Source organism: Eulemur rufifrons, chromosome 8 (assembly GCF_041146395.1).
Source record: "Eulemur rufifrons isolate Redbay chromosome 8, OSU_ERuf_1, whole genome shotgun sequence".
In the NCBI taxonomy this organism is placed as follows: Eukaryota; Metazoa; Chordata; class Mammalia; order Primates; family Lemuridae; genus Eulemur; species Eulemur rufifrons.
In genome coordinates, this window is record NC_090990.1 from 48,586,022 (window position 1) to 48,605,118 (window position 19,097).

At 41.0% G+C, this 19,097-nt stretch overlaps 1 protein-coding gene across 1 annotated transcript in view; it reads left to right on the forward strand.

Moving 5' to 3' along the window:
- Positions 1-19,097, forward strand: part of ROR1 (receptor tyrosine kinase like orphan receptor 1) — a 373,290-nt gene that overhangs the window by 248,405 nt on the left and 105,788 nt on the right. The window contains exons 3-4 of the mRNA XM_069478025.1: positions 11,785-12,072; positions 12,820-12,850. Of these exons, the coding sequence (XP_069334126.1) occupies positions 11,785-12,072; positions 12,820-12,850 (319 nt within the window). The remainder of the gene's footprint in view (positions 1-11,784; positions 12,073-12,819; positions 12,851-19,097) is intronic.

A 19,097-nucleotide genomic window follows, 5' to 3' on the forward strand; every position in this document is an offset into this window, starting at 1 on the left:
CAACAACTACACAGCTCCTGTCCTCTGCCCGCCCTCTCCCCTCCATCAAGGCCCAACTAAAGCACCCCTCCTCTTCCCTAATTTCTATGGATAAACATGCTCACTCCCTCCTGAGCATAAAAGTCTTCTTCTTTCATCTTCCCTTGCTCCAATTATTTTTATAGGTTTCTTTTCCATCACAACTTTATGAGGTCCAGGCGAGATGGGACAGGTATCCTTTCTGTGCCTACACAGGTGTTTAATTAAGTATCTGCTGATTTTTCTTCTGCTTCCTTTCTCTTTTCTTTTCCTCCCTTCCTCTAAGTGCCTGCACATTCCACAGGAAGTCTGGGCTTTCTCTCCCTCTCCACTCTGCACTGGGTCTTGCCCACTCTGCCTGATAAGGGTCAGGGAACCGCCTGGCCACTCTGCCGTCACTGCACAATAACCCAGGTCGGCCTGGTTTGATCTCAGCCTCCCTCTCTCCCAAACTCCTTCAACACTCAACATCTTGACACACACTCAGCTTTTTCTCTCACTCTGATTTGTACTTTCGAATTAGATTTCTGGAATATCTCCTCCTTCCTTCAAGATCTCAAGGGGCTCCTGAAGGAGAGAGGCCATATCACCTCCTTCTTCAAAGTCCCACCAATTGCTAAGTGTTACCTCCTTTAGAAACCCTTGTCTGACATCTGTGGCTTGTAAAATAGGTTAAATTTCCCCTTTCTAGGGTTATCACCCCAAACATACTCAGATCACCTTTTATCATGGTTGTCTTTCTACCTACTCGGTTCTGTAGCCAGAATGAGAGATCTTTGAGCACAGATGCTGAAATCCATTTGTTCGTCTATTCATCAAGCATTTTATCCATCTATTTTTAGCAAGCCTGTGTTTGATAAATAGGTTTAAGGAACTACAACAATGAAAAAGGCATGGCCAGATCCCCAAAGTTCATAGTCTTGTATGTTAATTGATTTTTGCCTCTTTCTAGCAAGAAAATAGTACCCACTCAGTTTTCATCTCCAGATTTTTTGGTGCTTTTCTGTTTTCTTAAAAAAAAATCAATAGAGCAGATAATCCCTAATTGTTGAGGATTATGGTTCAAAACTTGAGGGCAAAACTATGCCATTCATAAAAGAGAACATTCAAGAGACAGGAACTTCACCAGTGCATTACCCACTAACAAGAGAACCTTACTGAATTATAGTTAAGCAAGGTAATTGCTGGTGGTTTTGTCTTTATTATTTGGTTTGGTTTTCCAGGGCTGGGAAAAGCTGCAACTGACTTCTTGGAATGTAGATATGCCCTATACCTGAAGAGTTCTTAGGCCCATGGATTTACCTATCTTCCTAGCATTGAGCTGAAGATGGGGGTTTAGTTCAAAAAAAATTACCATTTTAAAGTTTAAAATCCCAATTTTAAATAAGAAAAAAAGATTGGGGTTATTTCTCCAGGACTAAGGGACCAACTCTTAAGCCAGAAACTTTGTGTCTCAAATTTCAATTAGAAGAATTTGTTCATACCAAAATCAAGTCACTGTCCTGATGGTTAAGTATGTTTCTGCTCATAACTTCTAAGTATCTCCATTAATTTTAAATTTAAGTGAAACATGCACATATGATAAATATGAAGTAACAAAATGATACCCTCCCCAAATAATAAAAATGGTTGAAAAATTGAGGTAAAATAAATTGGATAAACCTCAAAAGTCCGCTGTCTTAGTCTGTTCGGGCTGCTGCAGCAAACTACCATAGACTGGGTGACTTATTATAAACAACAAATTTATTGCTCACAGTTCTGGAGGCTGGGAGTCCAAGATCAGGGTGCCAGCATGGTCAGTTTCTGGTGAGGGCCCTTCCTGAATCTTAGAACAGCTGTCTTCTTGCTGTGTCCTTACATAGCAGAGGGGCAAGGGATCTCTCTGACGTCTCTTTTTGAGGGCACAAATTCCGTTCATGAGGGCTCTGTACTCATGACCTAGTCATCTCCCAAGACTCCATCTCCCAATACCTTGGGGATTAAGATTTCAACATACAGATTTTAGGGGGCCACAAACATTCAATCTATAACATCCACAAAAACTTCTAACTAGAAAAAAAGTCTCTAGCATAACCTAGTTGGTGATTGCCGATGGTCTAATTAGATAATCTACTCCTGGAGTAGGACTGGAAATAAGGACTGGTAAAGATCATAGTATCTTTGGTGTGAGAAGGAGGTGTCATCTGGATGTATCCAGGTGAGTTAATATTAGAAGAAGTTCTTAATGACAGGAGAGTGTAAAACACCTGGTAGGGAGGGGACAAGTTGGGAGTAGGGGCGGGAGAAGGGTGTACGCTAGAATTGAGTTCCATTCCTAGCCATGACAAACCTAGTTGTGCTAAAAAACTATAAGCCTTGGTGTCTTCCTTAAAATGGGGCTAGAAAAACCTGCATACATCACAGGGTTCTGGTAAGACTAAAATGCAGCAATATATGTAAAGCGTGTGATAGAATCTGTGCTCAACACATGTGGTTCCCTTTTCATCTCCCCCTTATTAATTATGGCAATTTAAATGCTGGAGACCAGCTATTCTTATTCTGCATGGATCTTTACGTAAGAGGAAAAAGTAGTTTTCCTGAGCTTTTAAGAGCCATTCATTAATACATACAATTGGTCTACTTGTAAAAATGACTTATTCCTTTAAAACAGCCTCTAGGTAGCAAAGTTTTCTTAAAGTCCTTTGAGTTGCTCTGTGTACTTACTGAGCTTCCTAAGGAAAGACATATGAAGGTGGCTGTCTTTCCCCATTAGTCCAGATTTATAGTGGGTTTTGCTCTAAGTGCACATATGCAGAACCCTTCCTGATGTGTGTGTGTTTTCCCTCCCCCAAAAAGAGCTGCATCATTGGCTGTTTGTTGTCTTTGGTCCAATGGACACTCTTATTTCTCAGAGGTCACCTTGAGGCATTAGTACTTGTGTTCTCAAGAAAACGTGAGTGTCAGGCCAAGACCCAACACAGCACGTCTTTTCTTCTCACTTTTAACCATCAGATCTCCTGGTCTACAGCAGATTTGTTTAGCAAAAAATAATGCTTATCTTCATCGTGCCATCTCTGTACCTAGTTGGGGACATAGGTTTAGATGCTGGAGAGTTCAAGGCAAAGGTCTGAGTCAGCGATGTAGTTTCGCTCTTTATCAGTAATGTGACATGTTTAATGTCTCAGCATTTCTTCTTCTGAAAAGGGATTGTTGTGGAGAATCCTCCTGGGGATTTTTGAGGAGTAAATTAGTTACAAGGCTTATAGGAAACAGGCAGGAATCAGTGGTCAGGAAATGGTAGCTATAATTACTGCAGCCAAATGTTCTCCTATTGACGACACAGGGGAATCATTTAAGGAGGGTCTAAAAAACGCTTTTGCCTGGACTCCACCCCAATCAATTCAATTAGAATCTCTAGGGGAGGGAGCCAGGTATCAGTTTGTTGTTTTTGTTTTCGTTTTTCTGGAGCACTTTTGATGTTCCAGAGACAGACTATCTCATTTAATCTCACAACATCTCTAACGGGGAAGCCTGGAACTTGCTTTACAGGTGAGAAGAACGAGGCTTAGAGAGATTCAGTAACAGCAAGGAAGAGGTGAGGTGGTGCATGGATGCGGAGCCAAGCAGGCCAAGTCCCGAGCCCAGGCTCCTAGTTCCTGTGCCACCTATGGCCCATTTGGGTAAACGGCGCTGCTGACGAGGTGGCCGATGGGAACCAAGACCCCGCAAGTGGCTCCTCTCGCGGTCTCAGGCTCCCTCCACGCCTCCAGCTCACCCACCTCCTGCTCCTGTCTCCAGCCCCGTGTGCTCAGGACTTCCCAGCGGCCCATGTCAGATAGCAAACTGTGGTCATTCAGAAGTCCCCTGCTATTCCGGCTGATTTTTATTAAACGCAGCTTGTGGCTCCGACTCAAGAATGTGCAAGCTGATTTAGATTATGCTTTGCATTGAGTTTATTAAGATAAAAAATATTTCCCGAGATAGTGAGTCAGAAGTATTTATGGTGAAGTGTGCCGAAAGTGAATGCAGGTTGATAGCGTGAACAGAATGTTCTCTCAAAGTCAAATGCGATGACCTAACTGTGTTTGGCAGCCTTCCTTTATGTTTAGCTAAGCATTTTATTTCATGTCGGGAACCTCCTCCCTCTTCTGAAAAGGATCAGTCATGTACGAGGCTAGGATTTTGGCATGTGCCTCTTTTGAGACTGAGACCCAGGCCCTACGCCTAATTGTGACTGGCTCCTTGGCTGACTGGCTGGGTTGCCATGGCAAAGGACTGTTACATTTTTGTATCTCAGTTTCTCTCACCTGTCAAAATGGGACTATAACTCTCAGCCCCGCCTCTCTCCCTGAGGAAAGATGGGGGAGGGCACTTTGAAAATTAAGTAATAAACGTTGGGAAGGATTTGTGGATTTGTGGATGTGACGTCTTGTCAAGCAGGTTAGTAATAAATGGGGTGTCTCCAAAGCTAATTTGCCCGAAATTCACTTGAGCTTTCCATTTACTTAATCAACCAGCATTTATTAAATGCCTACGAAGTTCACAATAACACATGGAGTGCTAAGGGGAATACACAAAGGGAAAAAGGAGGAAATAGAGTCTCAGTGCCCAGAGAGCTCATAAACTAACTTCTTTTTTTTTTGCAGCTCACTTTTTAGGTTGATTAAGCCTTAGTATAAACGATGCCTGTGCTGTGTTTAAAAAGCTCATTCTTGATGATGACTTCCAGTTACATCATAAGTAACTAGTGGTGATTTAGTTGTTTTCAGTACCAGTGGGTATTGTCACGTGCCAGATGGACTCATAAAAACGGCAAGAACATTTTGTAGTACTGGTTTTGGGTGGTGCACAAATGAAAGATTTTAGTCTGGGTGTATTGGGAAATGGTGCATCAGGTAATAGTATCATCTTTGGTGTTCAAAGGCTTGGGTTTGAGTCCTGGCTCTCCCACTTTCTGACTGTGTGACTTGGACAAATTACTTAACCTCTCTGTGTCTCAGTTTTCTTATATCTAAAATGAGGGTAATAATAGTGTCTACCTCATAGGATTATTTTCAAGTTTTAAAAAGTTAATGTAAGAGGCTCAGAATGGTGCCTGGTACTTTGTAAATGCTCAAAAAATGTTAGTTATGATCATTGCTTTCTGTTATTAATGGTGGGAAATGGTGGCACTAAAAGGATATTGGCATTTCATTTTCCTACATTATAAAAACTTTTTTTTTTGGAATCTCAAACTTTTGCCCAAATCTGACACAATCACTTGGGATTGCTCCAAAGTCCCCAACTTCTTGTTCAGAAGTAGAAAACATGCTATACAAGCTGCTCTCTGCTCTCTGACATATGGCACCCAGGGCCTGAGCGAAACCATTTTGTTCAGAAAGCCTCACCCCAGCCTGGGATCCAGAGGGGTGGGGAAGGGCAGCTGTGGAGTATGACGGAAAGAACACTGGGCTTGCAGTCCAAATCCTGGCTTTGTCTTTTATTAGCTGGGAACTCTGGGATTGGTTCTAAGTTCTCTGCACCACATTTTACCCATCCTGATTGTGCAAAAGCAATGGTGGGCAAAACTGCTAGGGCCTTAGCACAAATCAAGACATGGCACCAAACTGTACCAAACTCGTGGTCATCATATTCTCCACTGCCATATACTTGTAGTTTAAACAACAATTTGCGCTTAAGAATGTTTTCGGTGAAGCAGTAAAAATTATTAATTTTATTCAGTCTTAACCTTTGAGTACATATCTTTTTAATATTCCATATGGCAAAATGGTAAATATACATAAAGCACTCCTGGAGAATACTGAAGTACTAGTACTAGATTGTCTCAAAGGAAAGCATTTGCATTCTGGGCTGAACTAGCCACTTTTTACTTAAAAGAGTGACTGAAAAATGATGGTTAGTTATTCTTGAATATTCTCGAAAAATGAACAAAATGAACCTGCCACTTATAAGAAAATAGGAGATAATATTAGTTGCCAGTAATGACATTTGAACTTTCAAGCGAAAATAGGATTTTGGGAAACTTTAAGCCAAAACCATGAGCTTGACAGCTTCCCAACCTTTTCTGATGAGATTGGTGGTGATATTAATGAATACGAATTTTTCTATATTATATAGTTAGATGTGTCTACATTTGGAAGATGTATATAACTCAGTGAACCAGTGTTTTCTAAATGGGCAATGCATGTTGTTACAAAATCACATATGGGGAGACAATCCATTCAAAGTGCAAAATAAATCAATCCATTTTAATGTAACAGATTATGGAAAGTTCACTGATATGGTTTCAGATTTTACGTTGCAACTTACCTTTAAGAAACTGCCACTTGTCAAATTTTAGTGTAATATCAAAGAATATCAAATATAAATTATTTGAAAGACTATTAAAATACCTCTTTCTTTTCCAACTGTGTGAAGCCAGATTTTCTTCAACCAAAACAACATATCTCAACAGATGGAATGCTGAAATAAAAGAATCCAACTGTCTGCTCTTAATGTAAATAACAGATTTGCGATAATATAAAACAATGCCATTCTCCTCACTATTTTTGGTATGTGTGTGGAAATTACATTTACTTTTCATTGAATATTTTTATTAAAATATTTATGTTGGCTGGGTGCAGTGGCTCACTCCTGTAATGCTAGCACTTTGGGAGGCCGAGGTGGGAGGATTGCTTGAGGCCGGGAGTTCAAGACCAGCCTAAGCAAGAGCAAGACCTTGTCTCTATAGAAAATAGAAAAACAAATTAACTGGATGTGGTGGTGCATGCCTGTAGTCCCAGCTACTTAGGAGGCGGAGGCAGAAGGATCGCTTGAGCCCAGGAGTTTGAGGTTGCAGTGAGCTATGGTGATGCCACTGCACTCTAGCCAGGGTGACAGAGCAAGACCCTGTCTCAAAAAAAAAAAAAAAAAAAAAAAAGGACAAAGAAAAAGAAAAGTTAAGTAATGGGATTGTTATATTTTTAATTTTTAAATAAATTAGTAAACAAATATTTTAAAATTTTCTCTTTGGGGTCTTCAATATTTTAAAGATTATATAGGAGTTCTGAGACCAAAAGTTTAAAAACTCTTATCCTAGAGCATGGACTCTGGAGGCAAACTAATTTGTTTTGAATCCCAGTTCTACCTACTGCCTGTGTGATCTTGGGCAACTTTCTTACCCTCTCTGTGCCTTAGGTGTCTCATGTGTAAAATGTTCATAGCAATACCTGTCGTGATAATAAATACCATTTAGGTGTTACCTATTACCACTTTATTATTATATCATCATTATTGTCATTGTCATCACTACTACCAGTATTACTATTGGAAGTCATAGTTTGTTCAGGGACACAGAGCTAGAGGTGGATTCAGAGGAACTGAAGATTTTTCTCTCAAGCCAGATCATACCCCACTTCTCACCCACCAGTCTGCCATCTCAGCATTTGTAGTCTAGGGAAGACGGTAAAAAGGATGAAAAATCTCCCACCTCTCAAGCACAGATTATCAGAGATATTGAAGCAAACCACTGAAAACAGCACACAAACAGTCGGGTTTATGTGTAGAGGCCAAATTTCTTTGGCATGCAACCTCAGTGGGCACCTGCTTGTTGCCTGCTACCCAGTGGTTCTGCAGCTGCCCAGATTGAAACACACACTGTCCCAGAATGAGCAGACCCCAAAGCAGCTGGTAATAGATTGTGAATCCAAAGCCCAGGGAGGCAAAGTGACTGCCTGATACACTCGGCTGGTTAGTGGCAGAACTGGTACTGGCATCCAGGGGGATGCCCAGGTGTTCTCCGAAAGGAATGACTGGTCCAGAACCCGCAATGGTCACACCGAGCTTTGAGTGTGGAGAGGAGAGCAGGTCCCCTAGCCTGGCCCACGAGGCTGCTACGGAAGGACCCAGCTGGTTCTGGGAAGAGAATGGATCATGGCCAGGGGCTTGTTAACAAGAGAGAAAGCAGTCAGCGATACAGACGTGCGTTTCATTTTAGTTTATTCCAGTCACAGAATGCTTTCGTGTTTAGGCAAAAGACTGTTCTGATGCTTCTGGTCTTCCCCCAACTGCGGACCAGACCATTCGTTAGTTCTGCTTACTAAGTGAGCAGCTACAGATGGCAAACAAATTTGAACCTCTTTGTCAGTGAAAAGTTAAAAGCAAATTCTCTGTTTGTGGCAAGGCTCCTTTGTTTAGGAAACACAGAGATTTTGCTTACATTTCCTTTGTTCTGTCTGGAAACACACTGCTTGGGCCAGCTACTGCACTGATTTCAAGGTGCCCTGCAACCCTCATTTTTGATTTTAGGTAGATGCTATATAGAGCAGCGCAGGTGAGGTACCTGGTCTCTGGAGGATGGCTGGAACACCAGCCAGCACCCATGGCTAAAACTTAGACCCATCAACCAGACAGTCCTGGCTGGAGTCAGGGGAAACGCACAGCCCTGTGGGTATATGTGTGTCCAGGGCCCACCCTGGTTTAGGGAAAACATTCCAACTGTGTACCCAGCTCCCAGTGGGGTTCAGGGTACCAAAGCAGTTTGGTGGAGTGGAAAGAGCTAGAGCTAGGTTTTGGAGCCAGAGAGGTGTAAATTGGATCTCAGTTCAGCCACAAGGACTTGGGCAAGTTGCTTGACCTCTCTGATCCTAGGTTTCCTCCTTGTAAAACGGTGATGATGACTCCTCCCTTGCAGCATTATTGTGCAGGTAAATGCCAAAGGAAAGCCCTGGCATATGGTAGGATTTCAAAGTAGTCTGTTATTGGTACCGTGTTGGCCAGCTGCCTCAGTCGGACTTTGTTTAGGAGCCGAAGGATTGAAGGTCATCAGTGATGGAAGCTTTGGGCAGTTTACTGTGTGACCATGGGGCAAGTCAGCTGATCTCTGAGACGTGACTTCCTCATCTGCAGCTGGAGATCGTGGTAATTAGCCTTTCCTGCTTCCCCGGATTGTTAGAGGATAACAGGAGACAGGCTGTGAAAATATTCTGTAACCTGAAAAGCAGTCTACAGAAGTTATTATTGTAAAAACAATAGTAACAACATTAATTAACATTTTTGAGTGCTTACTTTTTGCTTAACACTGCTTTAAGTGCCTCACAGGTGTCACCCCATTTAATTTTAATCCACCTCTAACAGTTTTCCCAGGTGGACCCCCCTTTATTATTCCTATTTTTCATTTGGTTAAAGACAAGCTACAGAGAAGTTAAGTAACTTGCCCAAAGTCACACAGAGAGGCTGGGATTCAAAGCCAGGCAGTCAAATTCCAGAACCTGTCCAGTAAAACATGAATCACTATGCTTATATTGGCATTATTATGTGATTGCTATTTCTAAGTTACTCTCAGCAGAGGGTGCGTAGTTATCCATTCTCCAGGCATGAAGCAGGGCTGTAAAGCCACGATAATGACTCCATAAAGCCAACTGCTAATTAGTTTCCCTACTTTCTGGGCATACCTCACACATCTTAGGAGCGCGTGTGCATCTATCCATGAGCAAATGCGTTCATGGATTGAGCATAGCTGTTTATAAATTATAGAAACATGCCCAAAGGTAGAGATCAAAATATAAATGTAAGGAAGCAAAGCATTAGCAAGATCATTTATGGGCTTGTGATTCTGTTGGCAGGATAATTATTCATTGGCTTAAGTGAGACAAAAAGTGTCATTATGGTAACAGAATGGTCATGCTAATCTCTTTTCTACTGCACATGTGATAAATGCCATTCACACGTGTGACACTTCTGTGTGGCTACCAAGACATTAACAATACCCCTCTCCAATTTTTTGTGGAAGAGTAAAGCAAATAATGAATCCTTTTTTTTTGTATTTATGAACTCATTTTACAGGCATTTGGGCAATTAAATTATCCAGTTAAATTGCTCAAAAAAAGTTTATTTCTCAATAAACTTCCATTAAATTCAACAAATTTACTGTGCTCTACCTGTGCTGTCCAATACAGTAGCCACTAGCCACATGTGCCTATTTACATTTAAATTTAAAAATTCATTTTTTCAGTCCCTCTATCCATATTTGATGAGCTCAATAAGCCATGTGTGGCTAGTGGCTACCAATCAGACAACACCGATTATAGAACATTTCAGACCAACACATTCCCATGCCCACCCTTAGGGAGTTCATAGCTCTGCAGTAAAGACAGCTGCTGAACAAGCCATCCCAGGCTTGGAACTAGGGAAGGACAGAGAGCATTGGGAGGGTAGGGTGGGCGATCTATCCAAGGATGGGTGGTCAGGGGAAATGAAAGCAAAGAAAATTCCCTATGTGTGAATAACAGAGCAATTTTTTTTTTTTTTTTTTTTTTTTTTTTTTGAGACAGAGTCTCACTCTGTTGCCCAGGCTAGAGTGAGTGCCGTGGCGTCAGCCTAGCTCACAGCAACCTCAAACTCCTGAGCTCAAGCGATCCTCCTGTCTCAGCCTCCCGAGTAGCTGGGACTACAGGCATGCGCACCATGCCCGGCTAATTTTTTCTATATATATATTTTTAGCTGTCCATATAATTTCTTTCTATTTTTAGTAGAGGTGGGGTCTCGCTCTTGCTCAGGCTGGTCTCGAACTCCTGAGCTCAAACGATCCGCCCACCTCGGCCTCCCAGAGTGCTAGGATTACAGGCGTGAGCCACCTCACCCGGCCCAGAGCAATTTTTTTAAAAAATTGAATTTTTAAAAAATGAATTATTTTCTCTGCAAGTAGATTCCACAACTAATATTAACATGATGTTTAAACACTATTGAAGAATAAACTTAAATAAAACTTATTTCATTATTAAAGTTTTTAATGCAATAAATCTTAAAAGAAGCCAATGCAAAATGTACATGCAGCATGATTCCATTTATCTGAGGTTCTGGAACAGGCAACATTAATCTATGATGATAGAAATCAGAACAGTAGTTGCCTGGGTGCGGGGGTGGGAGGGAGTGGTTGGGAGCAGAGACTGACTACAAAGGATGGGGGAACTTTCTGGGGAGTCAATGTTCCGGCAGGATAAGGTATTGGTTTTATGGGTAGCTGTAATTGTCAATACTCATGGAACTGTACAACTAATATCTGTACTAATATCTGCATGGTATTATATATTGAATTGAATCTATAAATATATATAATTGAATGAATTGTATACTGTAACATGTTATGGTTGAAATGAGTAATGGTATGGAAATGGCCATTGCCTCATCACTTTGTCCGCCAGTGACCTGGCCTTTATAATTCTTATGTCATCACTAAGAAGGTTTCAGGCATCCTTCCTGATCTTGTGCCATGTGGATTCAAATGGTTTGCTCCTGCTTTTTCCAGTTTTTCATGCTTTCTTTCTTGTCAAAAGTGGACAAGCTGGAAGGATGTTTGCCAGAATGTTAAGAATGGTGTTATTTTAGGATGGGGAAATTTGAGGTGAACTTTGCTTTTTTTCCTCTCTTTTTTGCTGCATTGGAGTTTGTAACAATTCCAGTACATCTGCTGTATTGGAATTTGTAGCAATTCCAATATCATCTGAAGCACAAAAGTTCATTTTGTCTTAACTGGGAAAGCACATATATCCATGTGTGCTGTGTAGTCATTTGAAAGCTTTGGGTTTTATATTTTGATTGTAACAAATTTCCTTCCAAGCAGCAGGCTCTGTGGGTGATTGTTTAGTACTCGTGGGGTCTTGGAATCATTTCATTCCCTGTCTGTCTCCATGTGCCTCTCCTGATCAGCCGGCTGTGATCCTGGGGGGACTGGCATGGATTTGGGTTGCTCAGAGGTGCTCTCCAGCTGTCCGCCCCTCTCACCTGCCTCCTTCTCCCATGTGCTCACAGATTCTTACCTGACCCTCGATGAGCCAATGAATAACATCACCACGTCCCTGGGCCAGACGGCAGAACTGCACTGCAAAGTCTCTGGGAATCCGCCTCCCACCATCCGCTGGTTCAAAAATGATGCGCCTGTGGTCCAGGAGCCCAGGAGAATCTCCTTTCGGGCAACCAACTATGGCTCTCGGCTGCGGATTAGAAACCTCGACACCACAGACACGGGCTACTTCCAGTGTGTGGCAACGAATGGCAAGAAGGTGGTTTCTACCACTGGAGTCTTGTTTGTCAAGTTTGGTAAGCAGCTTCCTACTGGGGATGGCCGCTGGCCCTCAGCCCAACATGGTAGGATGGCCAGAGTGATGAGCAAGAGGGTAACACACACTCACTGAAAATGTACTTTATGCCCACATCCCTAAAGCTGGTACACATCGTACCAATTTTACAAATAAGTAACCAAGGCCAAGTAGTTAATTACCATGTTGCCAGGTAGTACACAGCAGAGCAGGAATGGAGTCTAGATCTTTCTCACCCCACATCCCATACTTCAAACCATCATGCCATTGAGCTCTTCTCAGGATGGATGCTCCGTGTCCAGAGACTCTGGGAACATTTGCAGCATGCGTACCCCTTTTCTGTCCAGCTGCCATGAAAGACTAGAAGGAAACCCCCACTCACTCGCAGGTGACACCCTCTTGCAGTCACTCAGCCACCTGCTGGAAAAATCCCTACATAGTTTGAGGATGCTTACTCTATTAAATCATTTTTTCGCACTTGTCTTAGCATTTTTCAGGCCCTAAACTGTGAGATATAGGCACGTTCTCACTGCTATGTTGTTGTTTTGGGGTTTTGGGGGTTTTCTTATTTTTTATTTTTTTCATAGAAGTAGTTGGGGAAAACTGGAGCAAAACAGTAAGTGCCAGAAAAATAAATATCACCTCTGGGTGGTTGAGAACTTTAATTTGTAGTGGTTTGACTGCACTCACACTCACCCTGCAATAACGCAGACTGACTGTTTCTTTTGTTTTTCTTTCATTTCTTCAGGTCCCCCTCCCACTGCAAGTCCAGGATACTCGTAAGTACCTTGTATCCCCTCTCTTGTCATTTCTAAGCGTTTCACCATCGTTTTCTAGGGCAAAGGGAATGTTGTCCTCTGCTCGGGCCCAAGCACCCAGTTTCCAGCTGTCATTCCATTTTGCCCCGCCCTCATTCCATTTGACTTTTTCTCTGCTCTGAAGATTCACAGGAGACCAGCACTGGCAGTAACGTCAAGTGTAGTAATGTTGATTCTGAATGATGAAAGCAAAAATCTTCTTCTATTTACTATTTTAAAAGGAATCAAACATTTAGTGGCAACAATGGCTTTGGTAAAATCAAACAAAAAATGATAGAGTGCTGGCATGGGAACTTGTACTCTCAGCCCAAAGCATCTGTTTTGTTTCTGCAAGCATTTCTTATGATCAGGGCAACAATTAGGTGATCACTTTATTTTTCACTCCCTTTAAAGAACTCAGAGACAGAAGTTCTAACTTACATTGGGGAGGAAAGCCCCAAGCTGGATTGAGAGTGACATGGAAATTTGATTGATTAATTTCCAGTCCCTCGTTAATGAAGTCTAAAGATCCCATGCTATACCGTTGATGCGTTTGTCCTTTGTTCTGGCTAAGGAATTCTCACCTTTTATTCTTAAAGTATCTACTTGGGGCATTTTTCTTTATGAATATTTTTATTTTGGTGGAAAGACACATTTATTAAAACTCTTACTCTGCAAGAAAATATCCTCCATATTCTGTAGACTTCTAAAGTAAAATTTACTAAACTGTGTTATGAGAGCATCAAACTGTCTGACCTCGACTACACCCAAGGTAAATATAAAAGCCACTTAATTTGCTCCAATCCCCTCTGTGCCACTTAATTACAGTGTGGGGTATTTTAATACATTTGTGTGTGCCTGGAGGCCCAGTGGCTCACAATCCCATTAATAAAATAGGTAATGGGTAAAAATAAACATTGGCCTTCAGCCATGCTGTTCTGCTATTTCATCAGCCAGTTAAAGGCAATTGTAAAAGAGTCTTTAAAATCACCCAAGTGCTAATTGCATTCTACTTGCCCAGGTAGAAAATGTTGATTGATCTTCAAACAGGTCAGAAGTTTGGTCACTCTGGCTTGCATTTCTTGAAACTAATCTTTTTTTTTTTTTTTTTATTAAATGGTCTCCCCATTGGTTATATGTGGAATCCTTTTGAAGTTTTATTTAAACAATGATTAAAACTTTTGTTTTACTTGCTGTAAAAATGCCTCCCACCTTGATATCTTATTTGTTCCTGTTAATCTGTGTTTCGAATGTGGCTGATAATCTGCATCCCAGGTTGATTTATGTGGTTCACTAATCTGCCCTTACTGTTAAGCGCTGGGTTGTTGACTTTCAGCCTATTATATTTACATCAGCGTTCTTTTTCTATTATGAAAATTATTTTTAAACATGTATACGTCCTTACTTCTTGAAGTTTTCATTCTTTCTTTGCTGCCATCTTTCTGATGAACCCAGTCTTAGTGCCTTATGGTTTTTAATTTTATACAAAGATAATATACCACTTTTGCGACTGATGTCTATGGAGAGGGTATTGAAGTCCCTTAAAGGTGCTCAACCGCAATTAAAGGTATCCATTGATGTCAGGCACCTGTGTTTTATGTTAGCTGTCCGATCTCCATTACGTTTGTAAGCAATAGCATGAAATATATTATTACGGCAAGTGTTACAGCGAGTGGTCCTGAGGACAAACCGAGCGGCACACGGAGAGTCGGAGAATCAAGGTTTATTCACCGGCGGGCTCAGAGGGGTCTCGCCACCAAATTCTGAGCCCCGTCTACCTAATTTTTCCCATTTTTATTAAGTTGGGGTGATCCAAGGGGAGGGGTCTCAGGTGACTAATGCCCGGCCAGGTAATAAGTTTAGTGTCTGCACCAGGCAATAGGATTAGTGTTATGCTGATGTGCCAAATGTTAGATTAGTGATATGTTAATGTACCAGGTGTTAGGTTAGTAATATGCTAATGTGGGTCCTCCGTGAGTGGTGGGGGTCTCAGGTGGCTGCTGCGCTAAGTAATAGATGGGGGTTTTCCTTATCAATATAGTTGCATGTTTGCTTGCAGGGAGTTACAATAAGATACAATCCAAGTTGGAAATCCCATGGGGCCTTTTTCAGTTCAATCTCCATCCTCTCCTTGGTGTTCCTAGTTGGCATTTTGATACCCTTTTTCTCTTTCCCTTAGGAACCAGTGATATTTCCTGGTTTTTTTTGCTCCTCTCTCAATTGCCACCACTTACCCTGTCTCTAAGGGTTCCTCACTTCCTAAGACTAACTCCCAAGTAGAATGCTAGTTCCTGTCCCTGGCCTCACAGCCCTCAATAAGCAGCCAACCCTGGCTACCAGAGGACAGGCAGAAGATAACAAAATGATAGCCCTGGGGAATATCGCCTCCTTGAGGAGCCCTCTGAAGGCCTTTTGGCAAATTGTACACTACTTTTTCCAAAAGAGGAGTGAAGTGCAGTTATAAATTGCTCTGTTTACTTGAAAGTGGCACAGAGTTTACTGCAAAGCAGGAAATAAACGAACACCCATGACACAACTCTAGCATTCAGAACATCAGGACGGTGTGATGTATTTATTAAGTGCTTCAAACCTGGTGAGAGCTGAGGCCACTTAAGGCAACAGGGCTACATGGCTCCTGCCCAGGAAGGGCTTGGAGGGCCCTTGGGACTATGGCCTGGGAAGGCACTTGTTACTTCCTCCAAGAGACTGCATTAAGTTTTCATGTAAAGCTTTCAGGATGGTGTTTTAGTTTATGGTAGGAGCAAGTTTGAGATTTTTGTTTGGTTTCTGTTCATAGCTTCGGGCTTCGTTTCTTCTGTCTTTGCTGTGTCCTGGCCCACCCCTAACAATTACAGAGCCTAGGGCCTGAGTACTAGTGGAGGCCCACATACCATACGTCTAAATATTTAAAAGTTATAAATCAAGCTAGCAAAATGGTTACATAAAATATGTTCTATCCTCTCACGGTGACAAATATACCTTCATAAAGCCAAAATGAATAAATACATGTAAAGTTAGGCTTTTTTGAATGGCTAAAGGCTGGGAACTATCTAAAATGACTACTTATGCATGTCTGGATATTCTGTTTCTGGACCAGAGATATTATAAATAATTCATAGATTGTTATATATTAGTTCCATAAAAAGCTTTTTTGGCTCATTTCAGGAAAATGGCTACCTATGTTGTTTTGTATAAGATTTTTACGGTGTGTATTCTATTGTCAACCATGCAAAATTAGACAAATTTTATTGAGTCATTGTAATTCTTACTTTTTAAAATGAATTTTAGTTTGGAGAAACTTCATTCCCCTGAACCGGCAGCAACTATAGTTATCAATAAAATTCCTAAAGCAAAACTTAAATTTGGAAATGAACTACGAATTTTAGGTACCATGTTCATACATAGAAATGGGACCATATATGACAAATACTCATTATTGCAGAATATATTACAAAATATTATTATTTCATCATATAAATGAGTATCATGCTTCCCATGTTATCCTGGGTAAGTACAAGTTTAAGAGTCGTCTCAATTGTTTAACATACTCATTTTCTTGGGCTGCTGTAATGAAGTACCACAAACTGGCTAACACAACAGAAATTTAGTGTCTCCCAGTTCTGGAGGCTTGAAATCTGAGATCAAGATGTCGACAGGGTTGGTTCCTTCTGATGGCTGTCAGGAAGGATTTCTCTCTTCTTCTGGAAGTTTGCCTGCATTTTTCCGTATTCATTGGCTTGTAGATATATCACCCTGACCTCTGCCTTGATGTTCACATGGCACTCTCCCTGCGTGTCCCCAAATTTCCCCATTTTATAAGGACACCAGTCATATTGCATTAGGATCCACACTGATGACCTCATTTTAACTTGATTACCTCTGTAAAGACCCTATTTCCAAATAAGATCACATTCTGAGGTTGGGGGGGAATTAATACTTCAACATACAAATTTGGGGAGACACAATTCGACCTATAACCCTTAATATTGCAAAATTTTTCTCAGCCTTGTGAAACTCTTGCAAATATTATTCTAATTTGTTAGAGCTTTCAGAAGCACTGATTGGCATATAAAAGGAAATCAAGAAAATGGATGCTTGGTAATATTGGGAATAAAAGTTTGTTGTCCAAGAATCTATTACGTGCAAACTGGGAGGAAGAATTTGACAAGTTGATTAATTTTTCTCTTCTACTGAAGTGCTTCTGCCACTGCAGTTCTTCCTAGGCTCTAAGCAGTGCCCATCTCCTCCAGTGGCAGTGCTACAACACACAGAAGTTTTGCAGGATACAATCGTAGTCCCCTTCTGTTCTAAGGACAAAGAGCAAGAGATGTAGAGAAATGTTTCCTGGGGCAGAATACTGACAGTGTCAGGAGCGGATGTTTAAGGTTTTGGTTACACTGTCCTAGCACTGAGTGCCAGCTCCCAAGAGGCATGGAGTTCCTGTGTACTCTTTACTCATATCACATTTATTTTCTGTGTGTTTTTTGTACGTGGGCCTAGGGCAGGGAACTTTCTTTTTCTTTTTTTTTTTAATAATATTTTACTGAGATATAATAGTTCACCATTAAACTCACCTTTTTAAAAAGTACACAACTCACTGCTTTTGCTATATTGACAGAATTGTGCAACCCTCACTACTATTTTATTTTAGAATATTTTTATCATCTCAAAAAGAAACTTCTCCCAGCTTTTAGTTTACTTTCTGTCTCTGGGAATTTGCCTATTCTAAAGATTCCATATAAGTAGAATCATACAATACTTGTTCTTTTATGTCTGGCTTCTGTCACCTAGCATTATGGTTTCAAGGTTCATCCACATTGTAGCAGGCATCAGTACTTCGTCCTTTTTTGAACTGAATAATATTCCATTGTATGGATGTACCACATTTTGTTTATCCATTCATCTGTTGATGAACATCGAGTTGCTTCTACTTTTTGCCTATTCTGAATAATGCTGCAGTGATCATTCGTGTGCAAGTTTTTGTGGGGAGGGGATGTTTTCATCCTAGTGGGTGTGAAGTGGTATCTCATTGTGGTTTTGCATTTTCCTAATGACTAACAATATTGAGCATCTTTCCATGTGCTTATTGGCCATTTGTGTGTTTTCTTTGGAGAAATGTTTGTTCAAATTCTATGCTCATTTTTATTTCTTTTTTTTTTTTTGTGAGACAGAGTCTTGCTCTGTTGCCCGGGCTAGAGTGAGTGCCATGGCGTCAGCCTAGCTCACAGCAACCTCAAACTCCTGGGCTTAAGCAATCCTACTGCCTCAGCCTCCCCAGTAGCTGGGACTACAGGCATGCGCCACCATGCTCGGCTAATTTTGTCTCTATATATTTTTAGTTGGCCAGATAATTTCTTTCTATTTTTAGTAGAGACGGGGTCTCGCTCTTGCTCAGGCTGGTCTCGAACTCCTGACCTCGAGCGATCCACCCGCCTAGGCCTCCCAGAGTGCTAGGATTACAGGCGTGAGCCACCGCGCCCGGCCTCTATACTCATTTTTAATTAAGTTATTTGTCTTTTTATTCTTGAGTTATAAAAGTTATTTATTTTAGATATTTACCCTTATCAGATATATGATTTGCAAATATTTTCTCTCATTCTATGTATTGTCTTTTCATTTCATTTATAGTGTATTCTGAACCACAAAGTTTTTAATTTTGATGAAGTCCCGTTTATTATTAACACCTTGTCTTTGGTTGTTTGTGCTTTTGAAAACCCATTGCCTAGTGCAAGGTCAGCAAGACTTACTCCTATGTTTTCTTCTAGAGTTTAAGTTTATAGTTTTATCTTTCGCATTTCGCTTGTTAGTCCATTTCAAGTTAACTCTTGTATATAGTGTGAGGTAGGGGTCTGGGTTCATTCTTTTGCATGTGGATATCCAGTTGTCCCAATACCATTTATTGAAAAGACTATTCTTTACCCAGTGAATTATCTTGACACCCTGTTAAAACCAACTGATCATTTGTCTGTATGTCTGTCCTTTTGCCAGTTCCATACCATCTTGATTACTATAGGTTTGTAGTAAGTTTTGAAATCAGGAAATGTGAGTCCTCAGTGTTCTAGTGGAGAAACAGAACCAGTAAAATTGTATATTATAGATATATAAAGAGATTTATTACAAAGACTTGGCTTATGTGATTGTGGGAGCTGGGAAGCCAAGTCTGAAATCCATAAGGTAGAGTGTCAGGAGGAGCAAGCTAGAAACTCTTGGGCAGGTACTCATGCTGCAG